Genomic DNA, 22,680 nt, shown 5'->3' with positions numbered 1-22,680 from the left:
CGTCCAGGAAGTTCCACAACACATTTTCGTCAACTGAATGCTGTTAAAATGATGTAAGCTACAACTATTTATCCCTGTTCTTTTAACACCAGTGAAGTTAAACGTTGATCAAAATTTGGCGTGGGAGCCAGGGACCCACATCCAGCATTTTAATCACAAAGAAGTAACTAACTCTCTAGCCTTCTTAAACCAGAAGTTTATGATTGTAGCAACACAAGCCTTCCATTTGTCCCTATCCTGGGCAAGATCAATCCATTTTTTTCCATCCTTACCGATTCCCTTTAGGTCCATCTCAACGTTATCCCTCCATCTTCGTCTTGGCCATCCTACAGGTCTCTTACCAGGTTTCCCGACAAAAATCCTGTAAACTCTTCTATCCTCTCCCATTCGTGCCACATGGCCTGCCCACCTAAGTCTTCTTGATTTAATTGTTATGATATCTGGACATGGACATAAATTCTGCAGTCCTAAATTATGTAATTATGTATCAGAAAGAACACTAGATTCTATTTTTGTGTTTCATTTAAAGACGAAATTAGTCTAACATTTTCATCTCAAAAGATCTACAGTTAAGGATCATCCACGGACTTAACGCCTTGAATCGACAACAAACTCTCAATCGGGCGAGTAGTACTACTTCTACTAAAAAAAAAGCCGCCGCCCGTGGCGGAGTGGTTAGCACATCGCGCTACGACGCCAGGGGTCCCGGGTTCGAATCCTGGCCTGGGAATGGATGTTTGTGTGCCCATTGATCAATTTCATCATATGATCACTCATCCCCATCGGCTTTATTGAGGATGACGGGAGTGTTCCACGATTTGTTTGAAATTTTCTACACTTTCTACATGAGGCCTCCTGAACACGAATCTGACATTAGAATTTCCCGGCCACGTCTGTAATTTGAGATACAACCGAAAATTTCACGTAACGTTAGGTTAGATTACGTTTGGCAAATATAGTTAAAATTACCACTAAGCTTACCTTCAAAGTCTGCACGAACCATTCACGTAAGGTTAGGTTAGGTTTGGCAAACATACTTCAAATAACACTAAGCTTACCTTCAAAGTCTGTAGTGTTTACAATCCAACGGTGGATACAGTGTCAAACAGTGACAGGGACATCAGAACCTCTGATACTTCATCCGGAAAACTTATTTCGTTAGTACATTCTCTAGTAAATAAATCTGAGAACACTCCCGTTCAATTGCTCCTCCCCATCTTCGTAAATTAGCCAAAAGTGGCACAAAAAGCGAAGTAAAATAAAGCAAAAATCAATCGATCAATCTAAAAGAAGAAAAGTTCCTAGGAAAGGATGTTGCTCATACTCTACTAACAACCTACAGGTTCGACAACACATTTGCTTCCTTGAGAGTGAAAGGCCTTTAAATACTGGACACCTTGTATTTTGAGCTTCAACACAGCCAATAAAAAGACGGTCTACTTACGGATCGTATTTTCAGTGTTACGTCACAACATATCGATTCACTCACAAATTGCAGGAGAACATCGAAATTGCCACCACAACGATGAAATTCACTTCAAAAACCTTGCAACCAGCTCAGCGAACAGTATTCGACGGTATCTACAAAGGAAGGGGGTGGGGTTTAAATAAGGCAAGGTTGCCAAACTTAATTTCTTTTTTCCTCTAGTTTTACCAGTTTTTAAATTCACTCTATGCACAGATAGCTAATCAAGACTGGACCTACAGTTTGAAGTGCGACCTGAAACACTATGTGATTCGAACCCGAGGCTCGTTAGTTACGAGGCAATGACGTTACCTCCCCCCATCGCGGAAACCCTCTTGAACTCGAATTGGAGGCAACCACGTTTAACCCCCCCTTTTTATTATTATTATTAATACATAACATCATTGTTCATGTGCATATGTTCAAAGAGCTCAAATCGTTCGCCAACAAATATTGAGTGTGAGTTTTGTTTTCAATCCATCTTGTGTACATATAGGCTAATGGAGACTGGACTTGCATGAAGCGGGATCTGACCATCGTGCGCCTCCACCGGGTATTGAACCCGGATTTTCCTCCCGGGCCACCCCCTGAATTCATTCTTTGTCTCTTACGTTTCGTGGCATTACAATATGTATGTTTTTAGTAGGTTACTTTAGTTATACAGTTCGCAATTCCAATTGGCGGCTGTGAAACAACGAATCAGCGATCAGTTGAACTCTCTTCGTCTGACATCGGGCATTTTCGAGTCACAAGGCACCGAAAGTTCCTGGCGGGACGAACAAATGAGCGTCGGATACACAGCATGTTGCCAAACTAACTAACCAACTCTCTAGCCTTCTTAAACCCGAAGGTTCATGACTGCAACACAGGCCTTCCATCTGTCCCTATCCTGAGCAAGATCTATATACTCTTTTCCATCCCTACCGATTTCCTTTAGGTCCATCTCAACGTTGTCCCTCCATCTTCGTCTTGGCCTTCCTACAGATCTCTTACCATCAGGTTTCCAACAAGAATCCTGTAAACTCCTCTTTCCTCTCCCATTCGTGCCACATGGCCTGCCCACCTAAGTTTTCTTGATTTAATTATTCTAATAATGTCTGGACATGGATACAAATTATGTAGTTCTAAATTATGTACCCTCTTCCACTCACCTGTCTCCTCATCCCTTTTAGGTCCAAATATTTTCCTAAGGATCTTATTTTCAAATAGGCCTACTCTCAATTTATGTTCTTCTTTCAATGTAAGGGAACAAGTTTCACACCCACATAATACTACAGGCAAAATTACTGTTTTGTATATTTTAACTTTTAGTTTCTTAGATATTAAACGAGAAGACAAAAGTTTATGAATAGCAATGTAACATGCATTTCCTGAATTAAGCCTACATTTTATTTCCTCTTTAATATAATTTTAATTTGTTAATATTACTCCTAAGTATTTGAATTTGGAAACTGGTTCAAACGAGTTGTTATCAATAATTAGATTTTGATTATTACCTAACACTTGGTTTCGGCCTGTAAGCATATATTTAGTTTTCTCTTTGTTAACTTCCAAACCTATCTCTTTAGCAGTTTTGAAAAATATTTTAGCATTATTCTTAATTGTATTCACATCATCCCCCAGTAAGTCTACATCATCTGCATATGCTAACAACTGAGTCACACCATTTAATTTTAGTCCTTCTTTAGTTTCTCTTACCTTCCTTACAGCATATTCTAAGGCAAAATTAAAGAGCAATGGAGATAATGCATCTCCTTGTTTTAACCCATCATGAATTGTAAATTTGTCAGACATATTATTACCCACACGAATTTTACTTTCCGTTTCACTGGTGCATATTTTTATCATACTAACAAGCTTCTTAGGTATTCCAAACTCGACTAATATATTATATAATTTATCTCTTTTGACCGAATCATATGCTTTTTTGAAATCAATGAATAGCTGATGGACATTTTGATTATATTCCCACTTTTTCTGAAGTGTCTGTCTGATGTGAAAAATTTGAGCTGTAGTTGATCTGTTACGTTTAAATCTACATTGATAATCACCTATAATTTCATTAGCATATGGGGTTAGTGTTGTTAAGAGAATCTTAGATAATATTTTATATGTTGTTGAGAGTAGAGAAATTCCACGGTAATTATTACAGTTCATTTTATCACCTTTTTTAAACACAGGAACAATTATGGATTCTTTCCACTGTTGAGGGATTTCTTCTTTATTCCATATTAAACAAATTAATTTATGAATTTGACATATTAACGAATTCCCACCATATTTAATTAACTCAGCTGATATTAAATCAATGCCAGGTGCTTTGTTATTCTTTAGCCTATTAATAGCATCTTTAACTTCAGTCAAGTTATGTTCTGGAACTAAAGGTTCTGCTGTGTGTACTTCATTTACTTCTGATTTATCTCCTACATGAATATTTAAAAGGCCATTAAAATAGCTCTTCCATTTATTTAAAATGTCACCTGGATCAGCCAAAAAATCACCGTCTTTATCTTTTATCAAGTTTACTTTAGGTTGCCACCCCTTTCTAAATTCATTTACACCTTTATATAAATCTCTGGCATGTTTGGCATGTCGCCAAACGCACTGTAAAACTGGAGAGAGACAGTTGATCGGGCCGTTACTGTATAAAAAGTTGTACAGTAGTACACAAAGCAAGGAAAATTAGTACACAAAACACCCAAACACGGTACAAGCAAGCTAATAAAAACAACTGACAAAAACAGACGTACGCTTGGCAACGTTGTAACGGGAGAACGATGTTACCCCTACAGCTTTTACTTCGCAATTGAGGTTGTTGACACTCATCGATCCACACTCCCCCAAAGAGGATTGGTGGACAGATAGAGAGCCGCCGGTTGGGCTTGCGATTAGTATAGTTTCGGCTGCCTTCGTTGTGTTGTGTGAAGCCATAAGGAGAAGAGTGGAGGTTCTATTTAAAGTTAGCTTGTAAAGGGGGAGTAGTGCGTGGAAGCATAAACAAACAAAACGACTTCGAGCTGTTTCCGGTTTTAAAACAAGCAGCTGGAATTGCGACAATGGGATGATCCTCTCTTGTACGAGCGAACATAAATTAACCAGCACATTAGTTTGCTTAGACCTATCTCTTGGGTTGACAAGTCTACTATTAACTTAATTAGGAGGATATGGACTGATACATTTCAGGGTCCGTATTTTTAGAACTGCGACTAGCTAAGATGGAACAAAGAAAGCTGGAATACAGAAATGAACAAATAATTTAACAATGGGTTCACTTGTCAAAGAAACCCCCAAAATCATGTCAGTTGGAGACTTTAATTTGAAGGGGTCGGGTGTAAAACATGGTAAGTGACATTTTGGTCATTTTTGAGTTACATCTTAAGATATGCCATCCTTCAATTTTCGAGAGAAATAGCCGTGTCATACAATTTGCATTGGACTTATTGTTAGTGCAGACTTCTGAAATTGGTAAGCACAAAACAAAAACAATTGATCTACAGTATATCTTCTAATAACTGTTTTTCTTAATCAACTCAGAAATTACCAAAATGTCACTTGCTATGTTTTACACCCGAGCCCTTAAAAACAAGACGCTGCAAATAGCTGTTTCGCATCTCGCACCACATTTCCCCACTCCTTTCTCCGCAGCGACGTTGGTTCGCAGTGTTGCAACCTGGAGGGAGCGGAATGGTCCGAGGTTTTCAACGAAATTTGTATTCGCTTTTTCCTGGGCTGTTTTCTACCTGTCGGAGTACAGAAATTCAGCTCACCTTTCGCCAACGACTCTTTTCCTTCTTTTAAAACTTGACCTCTTTGATGGCGCAGTGGTAGCGTCGTCGCCTTGTAATCAAGGGGTCCCGGGGTGGTGGGTAGGATCACGTAATAGGAAGTGCTCCGCAGCGATCTGCGCATATCGGGACTTAACTTGTCAGGCTATACAGTATTTCATTGATTGATTTAGTTTATTTTACTTCGCTTTTTCTGCCACTTTTGGCTCATCGCGAAGATGAGGATGAGTGATCATATGATGAAATGGATTACGGGACACTCACAAAGAACACCAAAGCCAGGATTCGAACCCGGGACCACTGGCGTCGTAGCGCGATGTGATATTCATACATAAGGTTTAGCATAGGGCTGGAGCAAAATTGGCAAAAACTCCCCCTCCCCCTAATCGCCGCCACTGATCTCAATAAACATAAACAACTGAAACAAGGAGGGAATGGAATACCCAACGAGTGGCCTTAACACTCGAAATCTTTCCTCTTGTACTGTAAAATAAGAACCCACATTTGTTTATTTATTACCAGGCAGGCAAGAAAACACCTTGTAACAAGGTAATGCTACATGATGCGTCACTGAAATTTTGCTATTTACAATGTTATTACTTGTATTTGTAGTTTCAAGACTATTAAGTAGAGTTTTCGAAATGGCCCTAGTTACTAATGTACACACTACATGCAATTCAAAACAGTGACGCGTATTAAGAAATAGTCACGATTGAACTTAATATTTCCAAATTTGGAGCAGAGAGGGAGTTGAGAAATATTTAAAAATGTATGCAAAGAAAAAGTGATATAGAAATCTTCCTGCAATCCCCCCCCCCATTCCTTCCAATTTGATCACTGTATAAAAATGAAAGGAAGGTAGATCAGCTTAAGCTTCGATGGGGCACTTAATTTGGGATTTTGTTCAGAAGGCAACCGAAAAAAATAATGGCAACATAATGTATGGGAACACTGATCAGAACATACGGTTCTTGCACACACCAAATAGTAAAAAAAAAAATAATAATGAACAATATAGTTATTATGTTGTGTTTCTTACCATATTGTAATATATAAAGAAGTCACTTGTATTTTATCATATTTATTATCGTAATTACAGGTCGAAATATATATAAAAATATCAATCGCAAGATATTCTACGTTGAGGCTATAGATTAATCTTACACTTTCCCTGGAGTAATATTTAGCTTAATAAAGAGAATATTGAAAGACCACTTGGATGGTGTCCACCACAAATACTTCCTTAAGGGAAGTGTAGCAAGAAATATGAGAAGTCTTGACGGTTTGGAGTATACATTTACCTCTGTATGGCACGACAATGTCTCCGGTTTATATTCTTGCGAGAACACACACCCTTCCCAGTATATACACTAAATGTAAAGTTCAAATCACCAACCCTGAGACCTTCTGTAAACAAAACCACGTGCATGCGGAAAGCATTGCAAACTCATAGAAGTAAAATAACACTGGGGAACAAAAAAAAGATTTTATTTTGCGGCATAAAGTTTAATAACAGTTTCAGCACACAAAACAGCTGTTATTGCCAATTGTATGATTGGTTCAGTTAAATTGACTCCAGTTACCAAAATAAACACACCATGGAAAATGTAGGAGGTAAAATTACTCTACGCTTTCTCGGTAATATCAAAATTTGATAATGGGCTGAAATTCCCATAATAAACTTATATATTTATTTGTAAATTGTTGCTAGGCAACTTATGAAGCATTGCTAGGCAATATATCGGACACTCAACAAACCTTAAGGAAGAATACCAAAACATAAAAATGGTTTTAGAAAAAAAATTGAATATGCATAACATAAGTGGCTCGTGTGTGTGGATTTGAAGATGGTGATTTTTTTACTAGGACAGCAAAGTGGGTACACAAAGTATCCCTGTTTCCTATGTTTGTGGGATAGTCGTGATAGAGAAAAGCATTGGACGATAAAAGTTTGGCCTCCAAGGGAAAATATTAGTGGGAAAAGCTAATATCATTCATGAACCGCTGATAGATAGGGACAAAATCATCCTTCCGCCACTGCATATTAAACTTGGGTTGATAAAACAGTTTGTTAAGGCCTTAGATACAAGTGGTGATTGTTTCAAATATATATGACACACTTTTCCAGGACTAAGTATTGAAAAATTGAAGGTAGGAATCTTTGACGGACCACCACAAATTCGTACACTTATAAATGATGCCAATTTTACAACTTACATGTCTTACATCGAATCTGAGGCCTGACTGAGCTTTGTGTCCGTCGTCAAAAACGTTTTGGGGAATCACAGAACAGAAAAGTACCCCGATATAGTTGGAAATATGTTGAAAAATTTTGAGAAATTGGGAGCTAATATGAGTGTGAAGATACATTTTCTACATAGCCACATTCCCTGAGAACGTTGGTGATTTTAGTGAAGAACGGGGAGAAAGGTTCCATCAGGATATAAGGATAATGGAAGAAAGGTACCAGGGACGGTGGGATCGCCACGTGATGGCCGACTACTGTTGGAGCTTACAGAGGGATTGTCCTAAAAAGCAATACAGCAGGAAATCGTATAGAAAACGTTTCACATAGTTTGTTACTTCATTGTGTACATATTTTCTTAATTATTTTGATCATAGGCCTATATAAATCTATTTTTAGAATAATGATTGTAATCACAAAAAGAAATATTAAATTGTTGTTGGAAGTTCATTTATATGTATGTCTTATGTTTCCGCCATTTTGGTTTAGTTGCATTTATTTCATAAATTAGAGCCAATTCAGGAAATATATTATTATATCATTATTCAGCAGCCCGGTCGAGAAGACCCACTATATCGGCTGGGGATACGTCGGGCTGACCCCCCGACTATTCCAATACTGGTTGAAGTTCTCCACGCTTAGAGGTGACGAAGGAAAGCGTGGGAGGGAGATCGGCAGTCGGTAGGTATGCCTAGGCCCTTCATGGGCTGTTGCGCAACGGATTATTATTATTATTCAGCAGCATGAAATTGCCCTAAATTAGCTCTCAAACACTGTGCCGCAATTTCACTGTTCCCCAGTGAATCCACACGAAAATCCAGCGTTGTTACAGGATTCATTATGTAAGGTAAAACAACGGCCAATTTGTACTATAGGATACGCTGCCGCAAATGACGTCTCACATTAAACCCAATGCTCTTTTTTTTGTACTTATTGCTTCACCTTTATGGTTAACTCTTTGCACCAGTAATCATTTCCCATAATTTTGGCTTCTTTCTTGCATGCGAATTGAATATATTTTACTTGCATTTTTTTATTCAAAATTATATAAGATGGTAATGTATATTTCTAAGGTTTGATATAGATAGGAGTGTATTTGAAATTTGTTTGTAGATTTTATGTAAATTGTATCTTATGTAAATAAAATATATAATGGGCATAAACAGCCATATGCAATGCTGTAAGTCCAATAAATATATTGATGATGATGATCAAAACAAGACAAGGAAAGTTCGTAAATTTATTGCGGTTGGAAACTTTAGCAAGCATCCTAACAACGATTTTTGTTCCGCCAAATTTAGAGCACTTCGTAAAATAACTTGGTGACATAGCAAGGCAAGATAAGTGTGAATATTTTGTAGGAATATGCATTGTAACTTTCAATGAGCTTAGATATTCGTGTACATAATGATATTTTATAACATTGGTTATTTTCTAAAAATAATCATGTGAACAGGAAGAAAGTAGTGCCACTTAGTAATATTGCCTGATTTGTCCTTAGCAAATAACATGGCAATTTCTATGCGTGCGGGAAAATCTCCGTGTTCTGCGAGTAAGGACAGCCTTTAAAAAGGGGCGAGAAACAGATTCTACTCAATATTTATGTACCGTTCTGCCAGTGGTACCCTGAGAAACCAGTAAAAGAAGTGATTAAGTTGGTATCTCAGTGCAGTGGTGTGTCAGTGTCTGCAGTTTTAAGGGTTTTGAAAGAGAGAATGACCTGGAAAGTAACAATGTATGCGGCTGCATGTTCGTCTGATGTTTTGAGAGCGGGTTCTCACATTCAGAGGCTCTTTGTATAAAATGAATAGGTGCGGCGAACTATGAGTGTAACAGCAGATGATTGCGGTCATGAATCAGCTGACGCGGAGTGATACATCGAATCGGTGAGACGCTTTCTTAACAGAAGGTCTCAGGGTTGGTGATTTATACTTTAGGCTAAAGCGTATATAATTGCACAGAATATAAATCACACATCCTTTGTTCATTTCTTGGTTCTTTCGACGATTTTAACCCACGTGCCTCCCTTTCCTCCTAGAAACAACGCTTTGGGATCGTACTCAAACGGAACTTTTGTCTTCTCACAGCGTTTGAACTCGTACTTCGAGACTAGAGATGCCAGACACACTTTCATCTGCATCAATCCGAAACGTAGACCTGAGAAATAAAACAAAATCGTTATTTATAGTCCTGAATATACACACACGAGAGGAAACAAACTACCTTGATTTGTTGCAGAGTCTTTGTTTCATGGACATGAATATAGATAACCCTTGCAAGCTTACTATAATACACTGCTGGACAAAAAAACCCGGACACTTGCATTTTTTGTGATAACGCATAAATTCTGATTCGAAAGCTAACTAAATGTTGCAGAAATTATTGGAAATAAGAAAACCTGAATATATTCAACAGAAAGCAAATTAAAATTTATTGTTAATAAGTTAAATTAGAACATAAACGAAAGTTACAGAAAACTACAAAAAAAAAATTAGAAAAAAAATCTTAGCAATATTATTTTTAATATTGTTAACTGGTACTGGTGGGGTATATACGCTGTCTAGTAGCGGGTGTTACCTCCCCTGCCATCAATTACAGCTTGTAGAGTGAGATTACTTTCGTAACATCTCTAACTGTTTTGCATTGGCAGCTTTGGAGCGAGTCATAAGTCCCGGAGCAGCCAATCAACAAAGGAGCCCCTGGCGTCATCTCTACCCAGCACCTATCTCTATCCTTGTTGCTCGCGCTCTGGACTGTTGGTAGGCTCACTAACTGGACTCGCGCGGTCAGCCGGAGTTGTTATGAAAAGAATCTGACTCTAACAGCCGTGGCATACTTTGAATAAGGTTGGCAATCACTTCTTGGTCCAATTGCTCCCATTCTTGAATAGCACGTCTTAGCTCTTCAGTTGTTTCTGGAACTATTGCGCGGTTTCTGATATGTCGTTTCAGTTGATCGCAGACGTGCTCTATCGGATTTAGGTCCGGACTTTGTGGCGGCCATTCTAATCGCATAATCGCAACAACTTCATCCAAGTACTCCGTGACAATATTCGCAATGTGAGGACGCGCATTGTCATGCATACAAACAAAGTCCAGGCCTATGCATGGTGCATATGGTACTACATGATCTGCCACACATTCTGTAATATACCTGCGAGCTGTCATTGCCCCATTCTCTACAAGAACCAACTCTGTACGTCCTTGTAAAGAGATACCTCCCCAGACCATGACACCACCGCCTCCAAAGGGTGTTATTTCAAAGAAACAACATTGTGCATAACGCTCATTAGGACTTCTATACACATGTTCACGCCCGTCTGATGAACGTAGGTTGAATTTTGACTCATCGGAGAATAAAACCTTTTCCCACTGCTCCACATTCCAATGTAAGTGTTTTGTAGCAAATTCCAGTCTTCGCTTCCGGTGACGTGCTAACAATCTTGGACCTGTAGCCGGCCTCCGAGATGATAAACCACTTTCATTCAGTCTTCTACGAACTGTTCGTGAAGAAACCACAGCTCTATGAACATTTCTCAAACGCTGTGCCACAATATTTGAAGTCGTACGACAGTCTCTTAAGACTATGATACGCATGAAACGATTTTCCCGTCCTGTTGTGCATCGTTTCCGACCAGAACCCGGTCTTCTACCATAGGAACCAGTTGCATGATACCGTCTGAGAGCTTTATGGATAGTACTTCGTGCTATATTTAGCACCCTAGCAATATAGTGCACACTACGACCATCATCGCGAAGAGCTACTGCTTTTACTACCTGTTTACGTCTCATTTTCAAGCTAGCAAACTTACAATACACTTGCAAGAAAAATACCAGCAATGACAATGTCAATAATATCTGTTACTATGAACCAAAATTCATGCCTCTCTAGACATTAAACAAAATAACATGAACAGGAATTGAAAATCAATAAATTAAAACAAAATTGCATGAAATTAATTTTGAGCCTACTAGGTGTTCCAAATAAGTAAATACGAGTAAATAAATAAATAAATAGATAAATAATAAACGGAAAAACTATGGAAATGTTCAATAATGAATGTTCACTTGTTCAATACTTAACTGAGAGCGTAATTCATAAGTAATTGCAATTCAGATGTCAAATATTAAGGTGTCCGGTTTTTTTTCTCCAGCAGTATATCAAAAGAGTACATTTACGTATTGATATATAATGTATCACTATCGCAGTAAATCTTAAACGGCACGAATCGAGTAAAATGTACTGTGAATCATACAAATATTATCCAAATATTGATGAAGGCATTTCGTATCGTGTTTTTCATTTCAAAATAAATGTGTGGATGCTACTACCATCATGCAACATCTAGATACAGATAGATCAGTGGTTATTGTCGTTTCGGTTCTTCCAAGCACATAGTCACAACTTTCAATGAAACATTTCTGTACAACACTAAGACATTTATTGAAAAAAAAAATGGTTTAACCAAATTCGGAAATTTTAAATCTAAAAGTTTACCTAACTTCAATGTTAAAATTTCTACAGCTAGTTTCTAAGTTGATACAATCTATTGTAGTAATGCACTTGGACAATTCGCCATATTTCAACACTGAAAGTATTTTGCTTGTTGACGTAAGCATATGTAATATCTACACGTTTATGCTTTAGTACATAAAATTGGAAACGATCTGATTTTTGTAATATGCTGTGCTGTCAACTTCATGTTTCACAAACACTACAAGTGGATGAAATTGTCGCAGAGGTGGAAAATTTGAAAAAGTAATAGTGTATCACTGGATTCAATAGAATTCAAGTGATTTCACATTTACATCCATTTGTAATTGACAGAACTAAACCATCAGTATGAGTGAAAGATTTAGAAATTATATGGACACAAGAACGGACACACTCTAGTGATGATGAGAACAAGGATTGACACGTCACTGAGCAATTCTGTGAGAAGGGAAAGTGCTAGGAATGAGTTCTTACAGTAGAACTGAGAAAGGAATTGTAAAATTATACTACATATCCTTGAATAAATCAAACTATTCCATAAGACCGCATATATAGTATCTCAATTGACCAACATTACACCATTGATTCACAAATCGTATCAACAAAGTCACAGAATATAAACCTCTGTGTTTAAATATGGCTTCGTTTCCTAGATCATTTAGCCAACTTTAATCCTGACAACAATCGATTCATATGAACAACAACGTCACAGAATATAAACCTATTTGTTCAATTCTTCCTTCGCTTTATAGAACATTTAGCTATTAATCCTGACAGGGATAAAGCAGGCAGAGCACTGGAATCATAATATTAATATGCAATAGAGTACGAAATGTATTAAGAATGTGTGAAAGTGAAGAAATTTGATAATTGTATCTGAAGTAGACAAGTAACGGTTACAAAAATGTATCACACCTACCAATACACATTCTTGGTCCATCTGCGAATGGAAGGAAGGTTCGGCCAAACCTCTTCCTCTTGTTGTCTTCATCGAACCGTTCTGGGTCGAACTTTTCTGGATCTGGGTAGAACTTCGCGTCATGGTGGATGGCGTAGATTGGGATATGAATAACTGTTCCTGGTTGGATAGTTACATCGGAGTCAGGGATCTTGTATGTCTTCGTGCACACGCGGTCAGTGAGTCCAATTGGAGGATATTTCCTCAGACCCTCTGGAAAGAAACAATGAGCAATCGGTATTAAAGCACATTATCTTGAGTTTACTATATTAAAAATATTTAAATTTGCCGTGGACGTGAAGGAAAATCATTGAGAGACTTTGATAATTTGATGTTTTAGTGTTACATGGTTTACACGATGGAGTACTTTTTCACGAAATATCTTCTCGATAAAAAAATGAAAATATGTCCAATATCTCAAAGTTTTCATTTTGTTCAGAAAATCCAGTCGATCATCCCATATTGTCTAGGTAAAAAAAAGGCGCAAACAGCCCGCTGAGGGACAAGGCCCGAAATGCACTTTTCGTTGGTTCATGTGTCCCATCGCAGCTGTTTTCTGGGTTCAGATATAGGAGTCCACTAGTATTGCTTTGAAGTGTTCCCTATTTCTCCTCGCGACGTGGGGCCAATACCGAAATTTCTGAGCACCTACCGGAAATCGAACCCGCGCCAGCTAGTGCCAAAGTCAAGAGCGCTAATCATTTACTGTAGCTACGTAGGAGCCCATAACTCAATTTTAATTTCTATTGAACATTTTTAACTGGAGAACATTTTTTTTGCAATCATCACAACATACACACATATCAGGAATATCTACTGAATTACCTGATACAACTTTATCCAGATACTCCATGTCTTGTATGACTGTCTGGTAGGTCATTTTTCCTTCACTTTTTGCTAAGGCCTGATCCACTTCTTCCTGCAAGCGCTTCTGAACATCTGGATTCACAGCCAGTTCGTACAGGATGAAGCTGAGAACAGTTGAAGACGTCTCGTAGCCTCCGACGAAGAAGATGAAGGCCTGAGCTGCTAAGTCATCATCAGTGAACTCTGGAAAACATAGAAGAGTTTGAAAACAAGGTCACAAGAGACATAAGACATAATTTCATTTAAAAACGTTAAACTGAATTGAAAATTTGAGTACACACTCAACTATGCATCTGGTGTCGAGAACATTTGAGATTGATAAGTTAATTACAGAGTGTCTGTAATGGCTTGTAAGTTATAAAAGCTATTCAGTAATCTGAGATTACCAATACAAAAGTTTGGTGATTGACTGAGAGAAACAACTCTGTATGCAATGTAAGGGATTTGCATTAAATTAAACTATTAAACTTCGTACTAGTAGAAGACCATTATTGCTAATTTGATAAAGTAGGTAACACACAACCAAATATTACAATCTTGCGATTTTGAAATTTCACATAATTTGGAATATCACGAACTGATTTCATCAATTTTAAAACCTGAGATTATATGAGATTAATTTTAAGTCGATAATTACTTCTATCTGATAACTGAACTGGCAAGATTGCTTATGTTATGGAAATGTAGGGAAGATAGTTTCTGTAAGAAAGCATTCATGACATGAAGTCCATATTGAAAGCTAAAGAAGAGGAGGTAGAAGATTAGTTGTACAGCATTTAAACAGTGCACCTACCGACTTCAGTGTTTGCGTCTTCATCCAGGACGTAGTTATGTTCTGTGTCGTGTTCATCATCCTCAATTTTCCCCTTCCTCTTCAGCTGGAGGAGCAATTGCAAGAAATCATGTCTGACGATATTGTTCTTCTCCCTGTAGTCCATCGACTCGTTCACAACCTTACGGAAAAAGCTTTCTACGTCTTTGGGTGTAAAGGATAAGCCGAACCATTTGGAAAGCTCAGGGAAAGACAGGATACTGAAAATCTTAATCCCTTGCAAGAAACTAGGAGGATCCATGGCCTTCTTCCCCATCTTCCTGAACTCTGCGTCAGGATTCTTCAGGGAGTTCACCTGCATTCCAAACGCGCACGTGGCGATGACGTCAGTGGTGAACTTCGCCAAGATTTCCTTCACTTCGATATCCTCCTGGTTCTTCGCAGGATTCTCAAGATACTTAACCAGTTCTTCACCACAGTCTACGACGAACTGGTACATCTTCTTCATCTTGCCAGAGGTGAAGGTAGGAGTCAGCTTAATCCTCATATGCTTCCACTTCTGGCCTTTGAGCCTCAGGAGATTCCTACCATTGAGAGGATCGGCGTCCTCGTCCAAGAAATCAGCATGATCTTCGAAATGTGAGAAGTCCTTGATGCATACTGTTTTGATAAGATCAGGATCCCTGAGCATCAAAGCTGGTCTCAGCAGCATGAATGTACCACCGAACCTATGCCCCTCCAGTGCCCTGTAAGTATCTACAGTTTCCAAACTTAAGGCCTTCCTTTGCAAAGTTGAATCGCGCATGGTGCCAAAGGGGAACGAGGGTTCCACGTATGGTATGCCTCTTCTTCTCCAATACCCGTACACATGTAGTCCATACAAGTATAGTAAGGTTGCTGCTCCTAGAAGAAACGCAGTTATGTATGCCAATATGTGATATATCATGTTGGCTTCTATTGGATTGGGCAGTTCACCAGTGATGTTAGCTTCTATTGGGTTGGTCAATTCACCAGTGATGGTATGTTATGTTCCTGCCAAAAAAAGAGAAGAAAATAAAACTATCTTGTTTTTTGCTACGGAAAAGAAGCATAATCCTTTCTTCCTGTTCTCTTTCTCTCCCCATAGCTACTTTGCTTCCCATCTCCATCTATCTGTCTGTTTTCTTCTCTTACCATTAATTTATATCTCTGTCTATGTGCGTCAATCTCTCTTTCTCACCCTTCCTCTTTTTCTCCTCGTCTGTCTCATAGTTCATTTCCCCTGTCACTTTGTTAAGTTCTCCGTGCCCTGAACCTCTTTCGCAGTTTCATCTTTTTCTATTATCATGGAGAAGAAGCACAACCCTTCAGTCACTACCCACTATCTACCTTTCTCTCCATCTCCATATGTAGTTCCTTTTTTCCTCTTCCTTTACATTTTTTTTAAAAAATCACAGATTTAAATAATTTTAAATAAATAATTTATGGAATAATGTAAATAAGAATTTTGTAGATATCAGAATCACTGTTGTTGAAAGCACATTAATCTCGTAATTATTTAATGGTATTTATTAGGCTTTAAGAAAGGAAAATAATGGAAACAAAATATATGTACTGAGGGGGTGGAACTCATACGAAAAGAAATGTAATAAATGTAAACTGGAAACATTTTTCTTGATTTAAAATTCAATAATTTTTATCGGCAAAAATAGCAAATATTTTGTGTACAAAAATATACAAAATACTAATCGTGTTAAACCGTAGATAGTGTCATTATCATTACACTGAAAATAAACTTGTCAGCTGATATTTTGCAAATTATCATTAAAGAAATAACCAATATTTAGCTATAAAGATTATAAATAATATATTTTAAGCTACAATTATAGGGTACAGTGGTGGAAAAAAGTTCTTCCCCATAAGACTTTAATGGCAGTAAATAATGCCGGAAGGGTAGGCAACACACAGTGCACCATTAGGTGATCGGGTGATTCTGTCTGTCTCAAGAGCAACTCGTCTTTCATGCAAAAGCCAACAGGCACAGGAAATGTAAGAAAGTCACGTGACTTGTCAGGTGGAATGTTGTTCGTCAGAAAATCGCCTTTTCTCAACCCAGGTCGCAGAACCGACAAGAGCTACCCGTTATATCTCCGAAAATGATTCCCCTAAAAACGTTGAACGAAACGCTAAAACAATTCTTGCCTTAATTACTGTATGTGCCGCAGTAGCACAGTCGTTAGGGCGTTTTATTACCATGCGAGAGATCTGGGTTCGATCCTCGACGGGGGATAGTCGGGATTTTGTCCACCTGTTCAAGCTGCTTCGGTGTCCACCCAGCGTCGTATAAAGTCGGTACCTGGAGGAAACTCTGGGGAAGGGGGGGGGGTATGGCGGCCAGGGGCGTGGTGCTGATCACATCATTCCCACCTTCCGCCTGATGAAGAAAGCGTGGGGCCCTAACTCCACACCCCCTATACGCCTTCATGGCTTGGTGCAAAGCACAAGGTAGGACTTTGCATTTTAATTTACTATACATCCCAATTTTGTCGTAACACAACTTCCCAATCTCTACGTGGGGTTTCTTCCAAGTTCCGTAGGGATGTGAATAGGCTCCAATATTTCTTAAGACAATTCATACATGTTATATTTCCTTATAAGAATAACAGCCGATATATATTTTGTCTTTTTTTGGCGGGGAGGTATAATCCAAACATGTGAGGTGATCCTTTTCCCACTACTCACTCCATTCTCAGAAATAAATCGCAATTAAACACTGAAAATGCAGCACTTTCTACATCTTAGCATGCAAATATTTACATAGTAGCAAAGTAATGTGTGGAAAGGGAAAAAATAACGATTTGTAACGGCACTCTGGAAATCTTTTACAAGTAGTTTATTTTTTTCAATTTGAACTGACATTCATAACATTCATTAACGATTTCAATATTGACAAAAGAATAGCTTAGGCGTTCTGCTACTTTCAATTCTTCATTATCGTAGTCACCGTAACTCTCTCTCTCTCTCTCTCTCATCCTTCCCGATGGCGCTGTAGTAGAGGAGTCGCATTGTAATCAAGGAGTCCCTTGTTCGATACCCGGTGGAGACACAGTGGTTAGGATCCCACTTTAAACTGTAGATGCAGTCTCGATTAGCCTTTGTGTGCATAAAGTGGACTTAAAATACCAAATGAAAATAAAAATCAAAATCACCGTAACTCTCTACAAAGCCAGAGGATCCATTTTTGAAACCTGTTGGGTCTTAGATGTAACATTGCATTCGTATCATTACCCATCATCTTCGTCGTCGCGATTATCGCAAGAGGTAAAAATGCGACACAAAATAACCCAAGCAGAAGCTTGGAATCAATCTGAATATTGGTTACGTTGGTTACGTGGTAGAATTGTTTTAAATATCACTTCCTGTGATGTAATAGGGTTTTTGATTAAGGACCATTTGTATAATGCATATCGTTGATGCGAACAATAAGTAGTTTCACGTTCACCATACTCTTGGGTTGTTTAGAAATCGTAAGGAAGAAGGATCTCCAAATTTCCGCTTTCACATGTTAATGAAACTTTAAAATAAGTTCAGTGTAGGTCACAAAAGAGATTTACATATTGTTATGATATCTTTTAAACACCACGAAATCTAATTCCAATAAAATACGATACTACTCCTTACGTTCCTGTAAATGTTCACCATAAGCCTGGCGAAAGAAAGTAACTAAGATTTCCGTGTTTCCTTGAGGAAAGATAAGGCGCCTGCTTGTAGTAAGCAAGCACCAACTGCTTCGATCAGTGACCTTCACTGCCAGAGTGACTCACAGCAGGCCTGCGCTCGTTCCAGTGTGCGTATAAAACAGGTATTTTATTTCGTTCGTTCCAGTCCACAGTTATATCAAGCTAACATTCTAATATTTTCGTAAAATATGTAGTAAACAAGTTGTATATATTATGGTCTTCCAGAGTGTTGTTGCCTGCTATTTACACGCGGGAGATGGGGGTGTTGTAAACATTTCTGAACCCAAAGGTCGAGCACGAAGGAAAAGTTGTGTAAGCATTGGAGGTAATAACAAGGTAATAGAAGTTGAAGGAAATTCTGGAATAAATTATATCAGAAATTGAGTAAAAACAGTTCTCATCAGATCACTCGTCAGCGGAAAGTAGGACAAATTGTCTCAAAATGTTGAACACGATCGTATTTGCAGTAACTATAATAGGTTACTAGGACATCTTAGCATATAACGAGAATATGGCACATCTTCAGCTGAAAAATTAATGTTGAAGTGAACGGTTGAGTTCAAAATTCCTCAACTGCTAATTAATAGCACGGCTGTATGTGATTTCAACTTGTGTATGTAAGACAGAACGTTCTTCGTCGATGTGGGGCCAGGAAGAGAAAATAATCCATGAATTCGGGAAGGAAAAAATTCACAATTTCGTAAACAAAGTCTGGAAGTTCTTGTTTATTAATATGTAAAAAAATACTATACACTGGGAAAAAACAGAATTGTGTGCCTTATTTCTCCAATAACGAGAAAAATTACTTGTTACTTCGAACAAATTACCGACACTTATATCGATAAAACTTCAAAAAGTAAGCATTTTTATACATATATCCGGACTTTTTCGGATCTAGAAAATCGTGAAGTAATTTCTGAGCTGGGATTGTAATTGTTTTTCCGAACATCCAGTAGCAACCATGCACACTCTTTGATTTAAGCATACTTCTCCAAGGAACCACGTTATCTCAGACTTCCCTCAGTTTTTCTGTTTCTCCATCTAATTTGAAGTTACGTGATGCTCAAAATACGTATAAGACATTTGAGATTTCTTTCAAATTCCTTCCGGAGGCCAGACACAACTATAAAATGTAGGACACGTCCGGAAATAAGATTGATTCTTATAAGTCTTTTTTATTTTCTTATTTAGCGTCGTTTTTCTTTCACCTCTTGCTAATCGCGACGACGAGGATGAGTGATATGATGAAATTGATGAAGGGGCACTCACAAAGAACACCCATGCGCACGACGGGATTCGAACCCAGGACATCAGACATCGTAGCGCACTGTGCTAACCACTCCGTCACGGATGGAATTCTTATAGCCCTAATCGTTCCTCAAGCATATTTCCTATCTTTAACTACACACGAAACATAATGAACAATCTAAATAAACAGGTGCCAGTTCACACTCTAACCGTAAAAAAACATATGCATGTGAAAATGCAAAATAATATTTATTTTTAGGTAGTTGTGACTTATTATTGTATATTAACTAACTAACTCTCTAGCCTTCTTAAACCCGAAGGTTCATGGCTGCAGCAACATAGGCCTTCCATCTGTCCCTATCTTGAGCAAGATCTATATACTCTTTCCCATCCCTACCGATTTCCCCTAGGTCCATCTCAACGTTGTCCCTCCATCTTCGTCTTGGCCTTCCTACAGGTCTCTTACCATCAGGTTTCCCAACAAGAATTCTGTAAACTCCTCTATCCTCTCCCATTCGTGCCACATGGCCTGCCCACCTAAGTCTTCTTGATTTAATTATTCTAATAATATCTGGACATGAGTACAAATTATGTAGTTCTAAATTATGTAACCTTCTCCACTCACCTGTCTCCTCATCCCTTTTAGGTCCAAAGATTTTCCTAAGGATCTTATTTTCAAATACTCTCAATTTATGTTCCTCTTTCAATGTAAGGGACCAAGTTTCACATCCATATAATACTACAGGCAAAATTACTGTTTTGTATATTTTAACTTTTAGTTTCTTAGATATTAAACGAGAAGACAAAAGTTTATGAAGAGAGAAGTAACATGCATTTCCTGAATTAAGCCTACTTTTTATTTCCTCTTTAATATAATTTTCATTTGTTAGTATTACTCCTAAGTATTTGAATTTGGAAACTGGTTCAAACGAGTTGTTATCAATAATTAGATTTTGATTATTACCTAACACTTGGTTTCGGCCTGTAAGCATATATTTAGTTTTCTCTTTGTTAACTTCCAAACCTATCTCTTTAGCAGTTTTGAAAAATATTTTAGCATTATTCTTAATTGTATTCACATCATCCCCCAGTAAGTCTACATCATCTGCATATGCTAACAACTGAGTCACACCATTTAATTTTAGTCCTTCTTTAGTTTCTCTTACCTTCCTTACAGCATATTCTAAGGCAAAATTAAAGAGCAATGGAGATAATGCATCTCCTTGTTTTAACCCATCATGAATTGTAAATTTGTCAGACATATTATTACCCACACGAATTTTACTTTCCGTTTCACTGGTGCATATTTTTATCATACTAACAAGCTTCTTAGGTATTCCAAACTCTACTAATATATTATATAATTTATCTCTTTTGACCGAATCATATGCTTTTTTGAAATCAATGAATAGCTGATGGACATTTTGATTATATTCCCACTTTTTTTCAAGTGTCTGTCTGATGTGAAAAATTTGATCTGTAGTTGATCTGTTACGTTTAAATCCACATTGATAATCACCTATAATTTCATTAGCATATGGGGTTAGTTTTGTTAACAGAATGTTAGACAATATTTTGTATGTTGTTGAGAGTAGAGAAATTCCACGGTAATTATTGCATTTTATCACCTTTTTTAAACACAGGAACAATTATGGATTCTTTCCACTGTTGAGGGATTTCTTCTTTATTCCATATTAAACAAATTAATTTATGAATTTGACATATTAATGAATTTCCACCATATTTAATTAACTCAGCTGGTATTAAATCACTGCCAGGTGCTTTGTTATTCTTTAGCCTTTTAATAGCATCCTTAACTTCAGTCAAGTTAGGTTCTGGAACTAAAGGTTCTGCTGTGTGGACTTCATTTACTTCTGATTTATCTCCTACATGGACATTTAAAAGGTCATTAAAGTAGTTCTTCCATCTATTTAGAATATCGCTTGGGTCAGCTAGAAAATCACCGTCTTTATCTTTTATCAAGTTTACTTTAGGTTGCCACCCCTTTCTAAATTCATTTACGCCTTTATATAAATCTCTGATATTTTTATTTTTGCTGTTTGTTTCAATTTCGTTAATTTTGCTTTTCAAGTAATCTCTTTTTTTACTTCTAAACGTGCGGTTAACTTCTCGCTTTATTCTATTATAATTGCTTAGATTTGTATCATCAGAGTTATTTAACCACCTAAGTCTAGCCTGATTTCCTATTTCTATTAGATTATGACATTCATTATCAAACCATGGCTTACTTTTTCTCGGTTTATGGTATCCTATACTTTCTTTAGCTGCTGATTCTATTGCATTACGTATGTGCTCCCAATTCTTATTTACGTCTTTTTCATTTATATTTTCATCATTATTTAAATCCTGCAAAACATCAAATCTATTTGACAGTTTAATTTGGTAATCTTTCTTAATTCTTTCATCAGCAAACTTTCCTGTATCCAATTTTAGAACGTTTAGATTTTGTTGCTTATGATTTATCACTGAGAGTCTTTGTCTTAATTTAGCAATTACTAAATAATGGTCACTGGCACAGTCAGCACCTCTATGTGTACGAACGTCAATTATACTAGTATGCCTTCTCTTATCAACGAGAATATGATCTATCTGATTATGAGTTTTACCATCTGGAGAAGACCAGGTATATTTATGGATATCTTTATGTTTAAAAGTGGTACTTTTCACAATTAAATTCTTTGAGGTTGCAAAAGTAATCAATCTTATACCATTATCATTACTTAATTCATGAAGACTTTCTTTACCAATCGTGGGTTTAAATGTCTCTTCTTTGCCAATCTGTGCATTACAGTCACCTAACAGAATTTTCATATCATACTGGGAAAATTTATCAAAGATCTGTTCTAACTCTGCATAAAAATCATCTTTAGTATTATCATCTTTATCTTCCGTTGGAGCATGTATGTTTATTAAAATAATTTTACACCACCTACCCTGTAAAACTGCATATGATATCCGATCATTAATAAATTCTACTGTTTTAAGAGCCGAGATAATTCTATTATTTATGAAAATATATTATTGTATATTAAAGAAATATATTAGTGATAAAATGACGGAAGTAGAGGAACATCTCCAATGAAACTCTCATGCCTTATGGATATTT

At 37.3% G+C, this 22,680-nt stretch overlaps 2 protein-coding genes across 3 annotated transcripts in view; both read right to left on the bottom strand.

Annotated features, from left to right (window-relative positions):
• The window catches only part of LOC145996096 (cytochrome P450 6k1-like), a 33,864-nt gene extending 32,307 nt beyond the window's left edge, over positions 1–1,557 (bottom strand). The window contains exon 1 of the mRNA XM_083132355.1: positions 1,445–1,557. The gene's annotated coding sequence lies outside the window, so the exon portion shown is untranslated. The remainder of the gene's footprint in view (positions 1–1,444) is intronic.
• Positions 1,558–6,315: 4,758 nt separating this feature from the next.
• LOC145996102 (cytochrome P450 6k1-like) overlaps positions 6,316–22,680 on the bottom strand; it is a 47,703-nt gene continuing 31,338 nt past the window's right edge. For both annotated transcript variants that reach the window (XM_083132364.1, XM_083132365.1), the window contains exons 2-5: positions 14,608–15,618; positions 13,773–13,997; positions 12,909–13,160; positions 6,316–9,652 (exon numbers count right to left, since the gene is read on the bottom strand). In XM_083132364.1, coding sequence (XP_082988490.1) covers positions 9,480–9,652; positions 12,909–13,160; positions 13,773–13,997; positions 14,608–15,532 — 1,575 coding nt within the window. In that variant the 5' untranslated portion in view covers positions 15,533–15,618 and the 3' untranslated portion in view covers positions 6,316–9,479. The remainder of the gene's footprint in view (positions 9,653–12,908; positions 13,161–13,772; positions 13,998–14,607; positions 15,619–22,680) is intronic.

The sequence above is a fragment of the Lepisma saccharinum genome, chromosome 12, assembly GCF_977018435.1.
Source record: "Lepisma saccharinum chromosome 12, izLepSacc3.1, whole genome shotgun sequence".
In the NCBI taxonomy this organism is placed as follows: domain Eukaryota; kingdom Metazoa; phylum Arthropoda; class Insecta; order Zygentoma; family Lepismatidae; genus Lepisma; species Lepisma saccharinum.
This window is presented reverse-complemented; position numbering and strand designations above follow the sequence as displayed.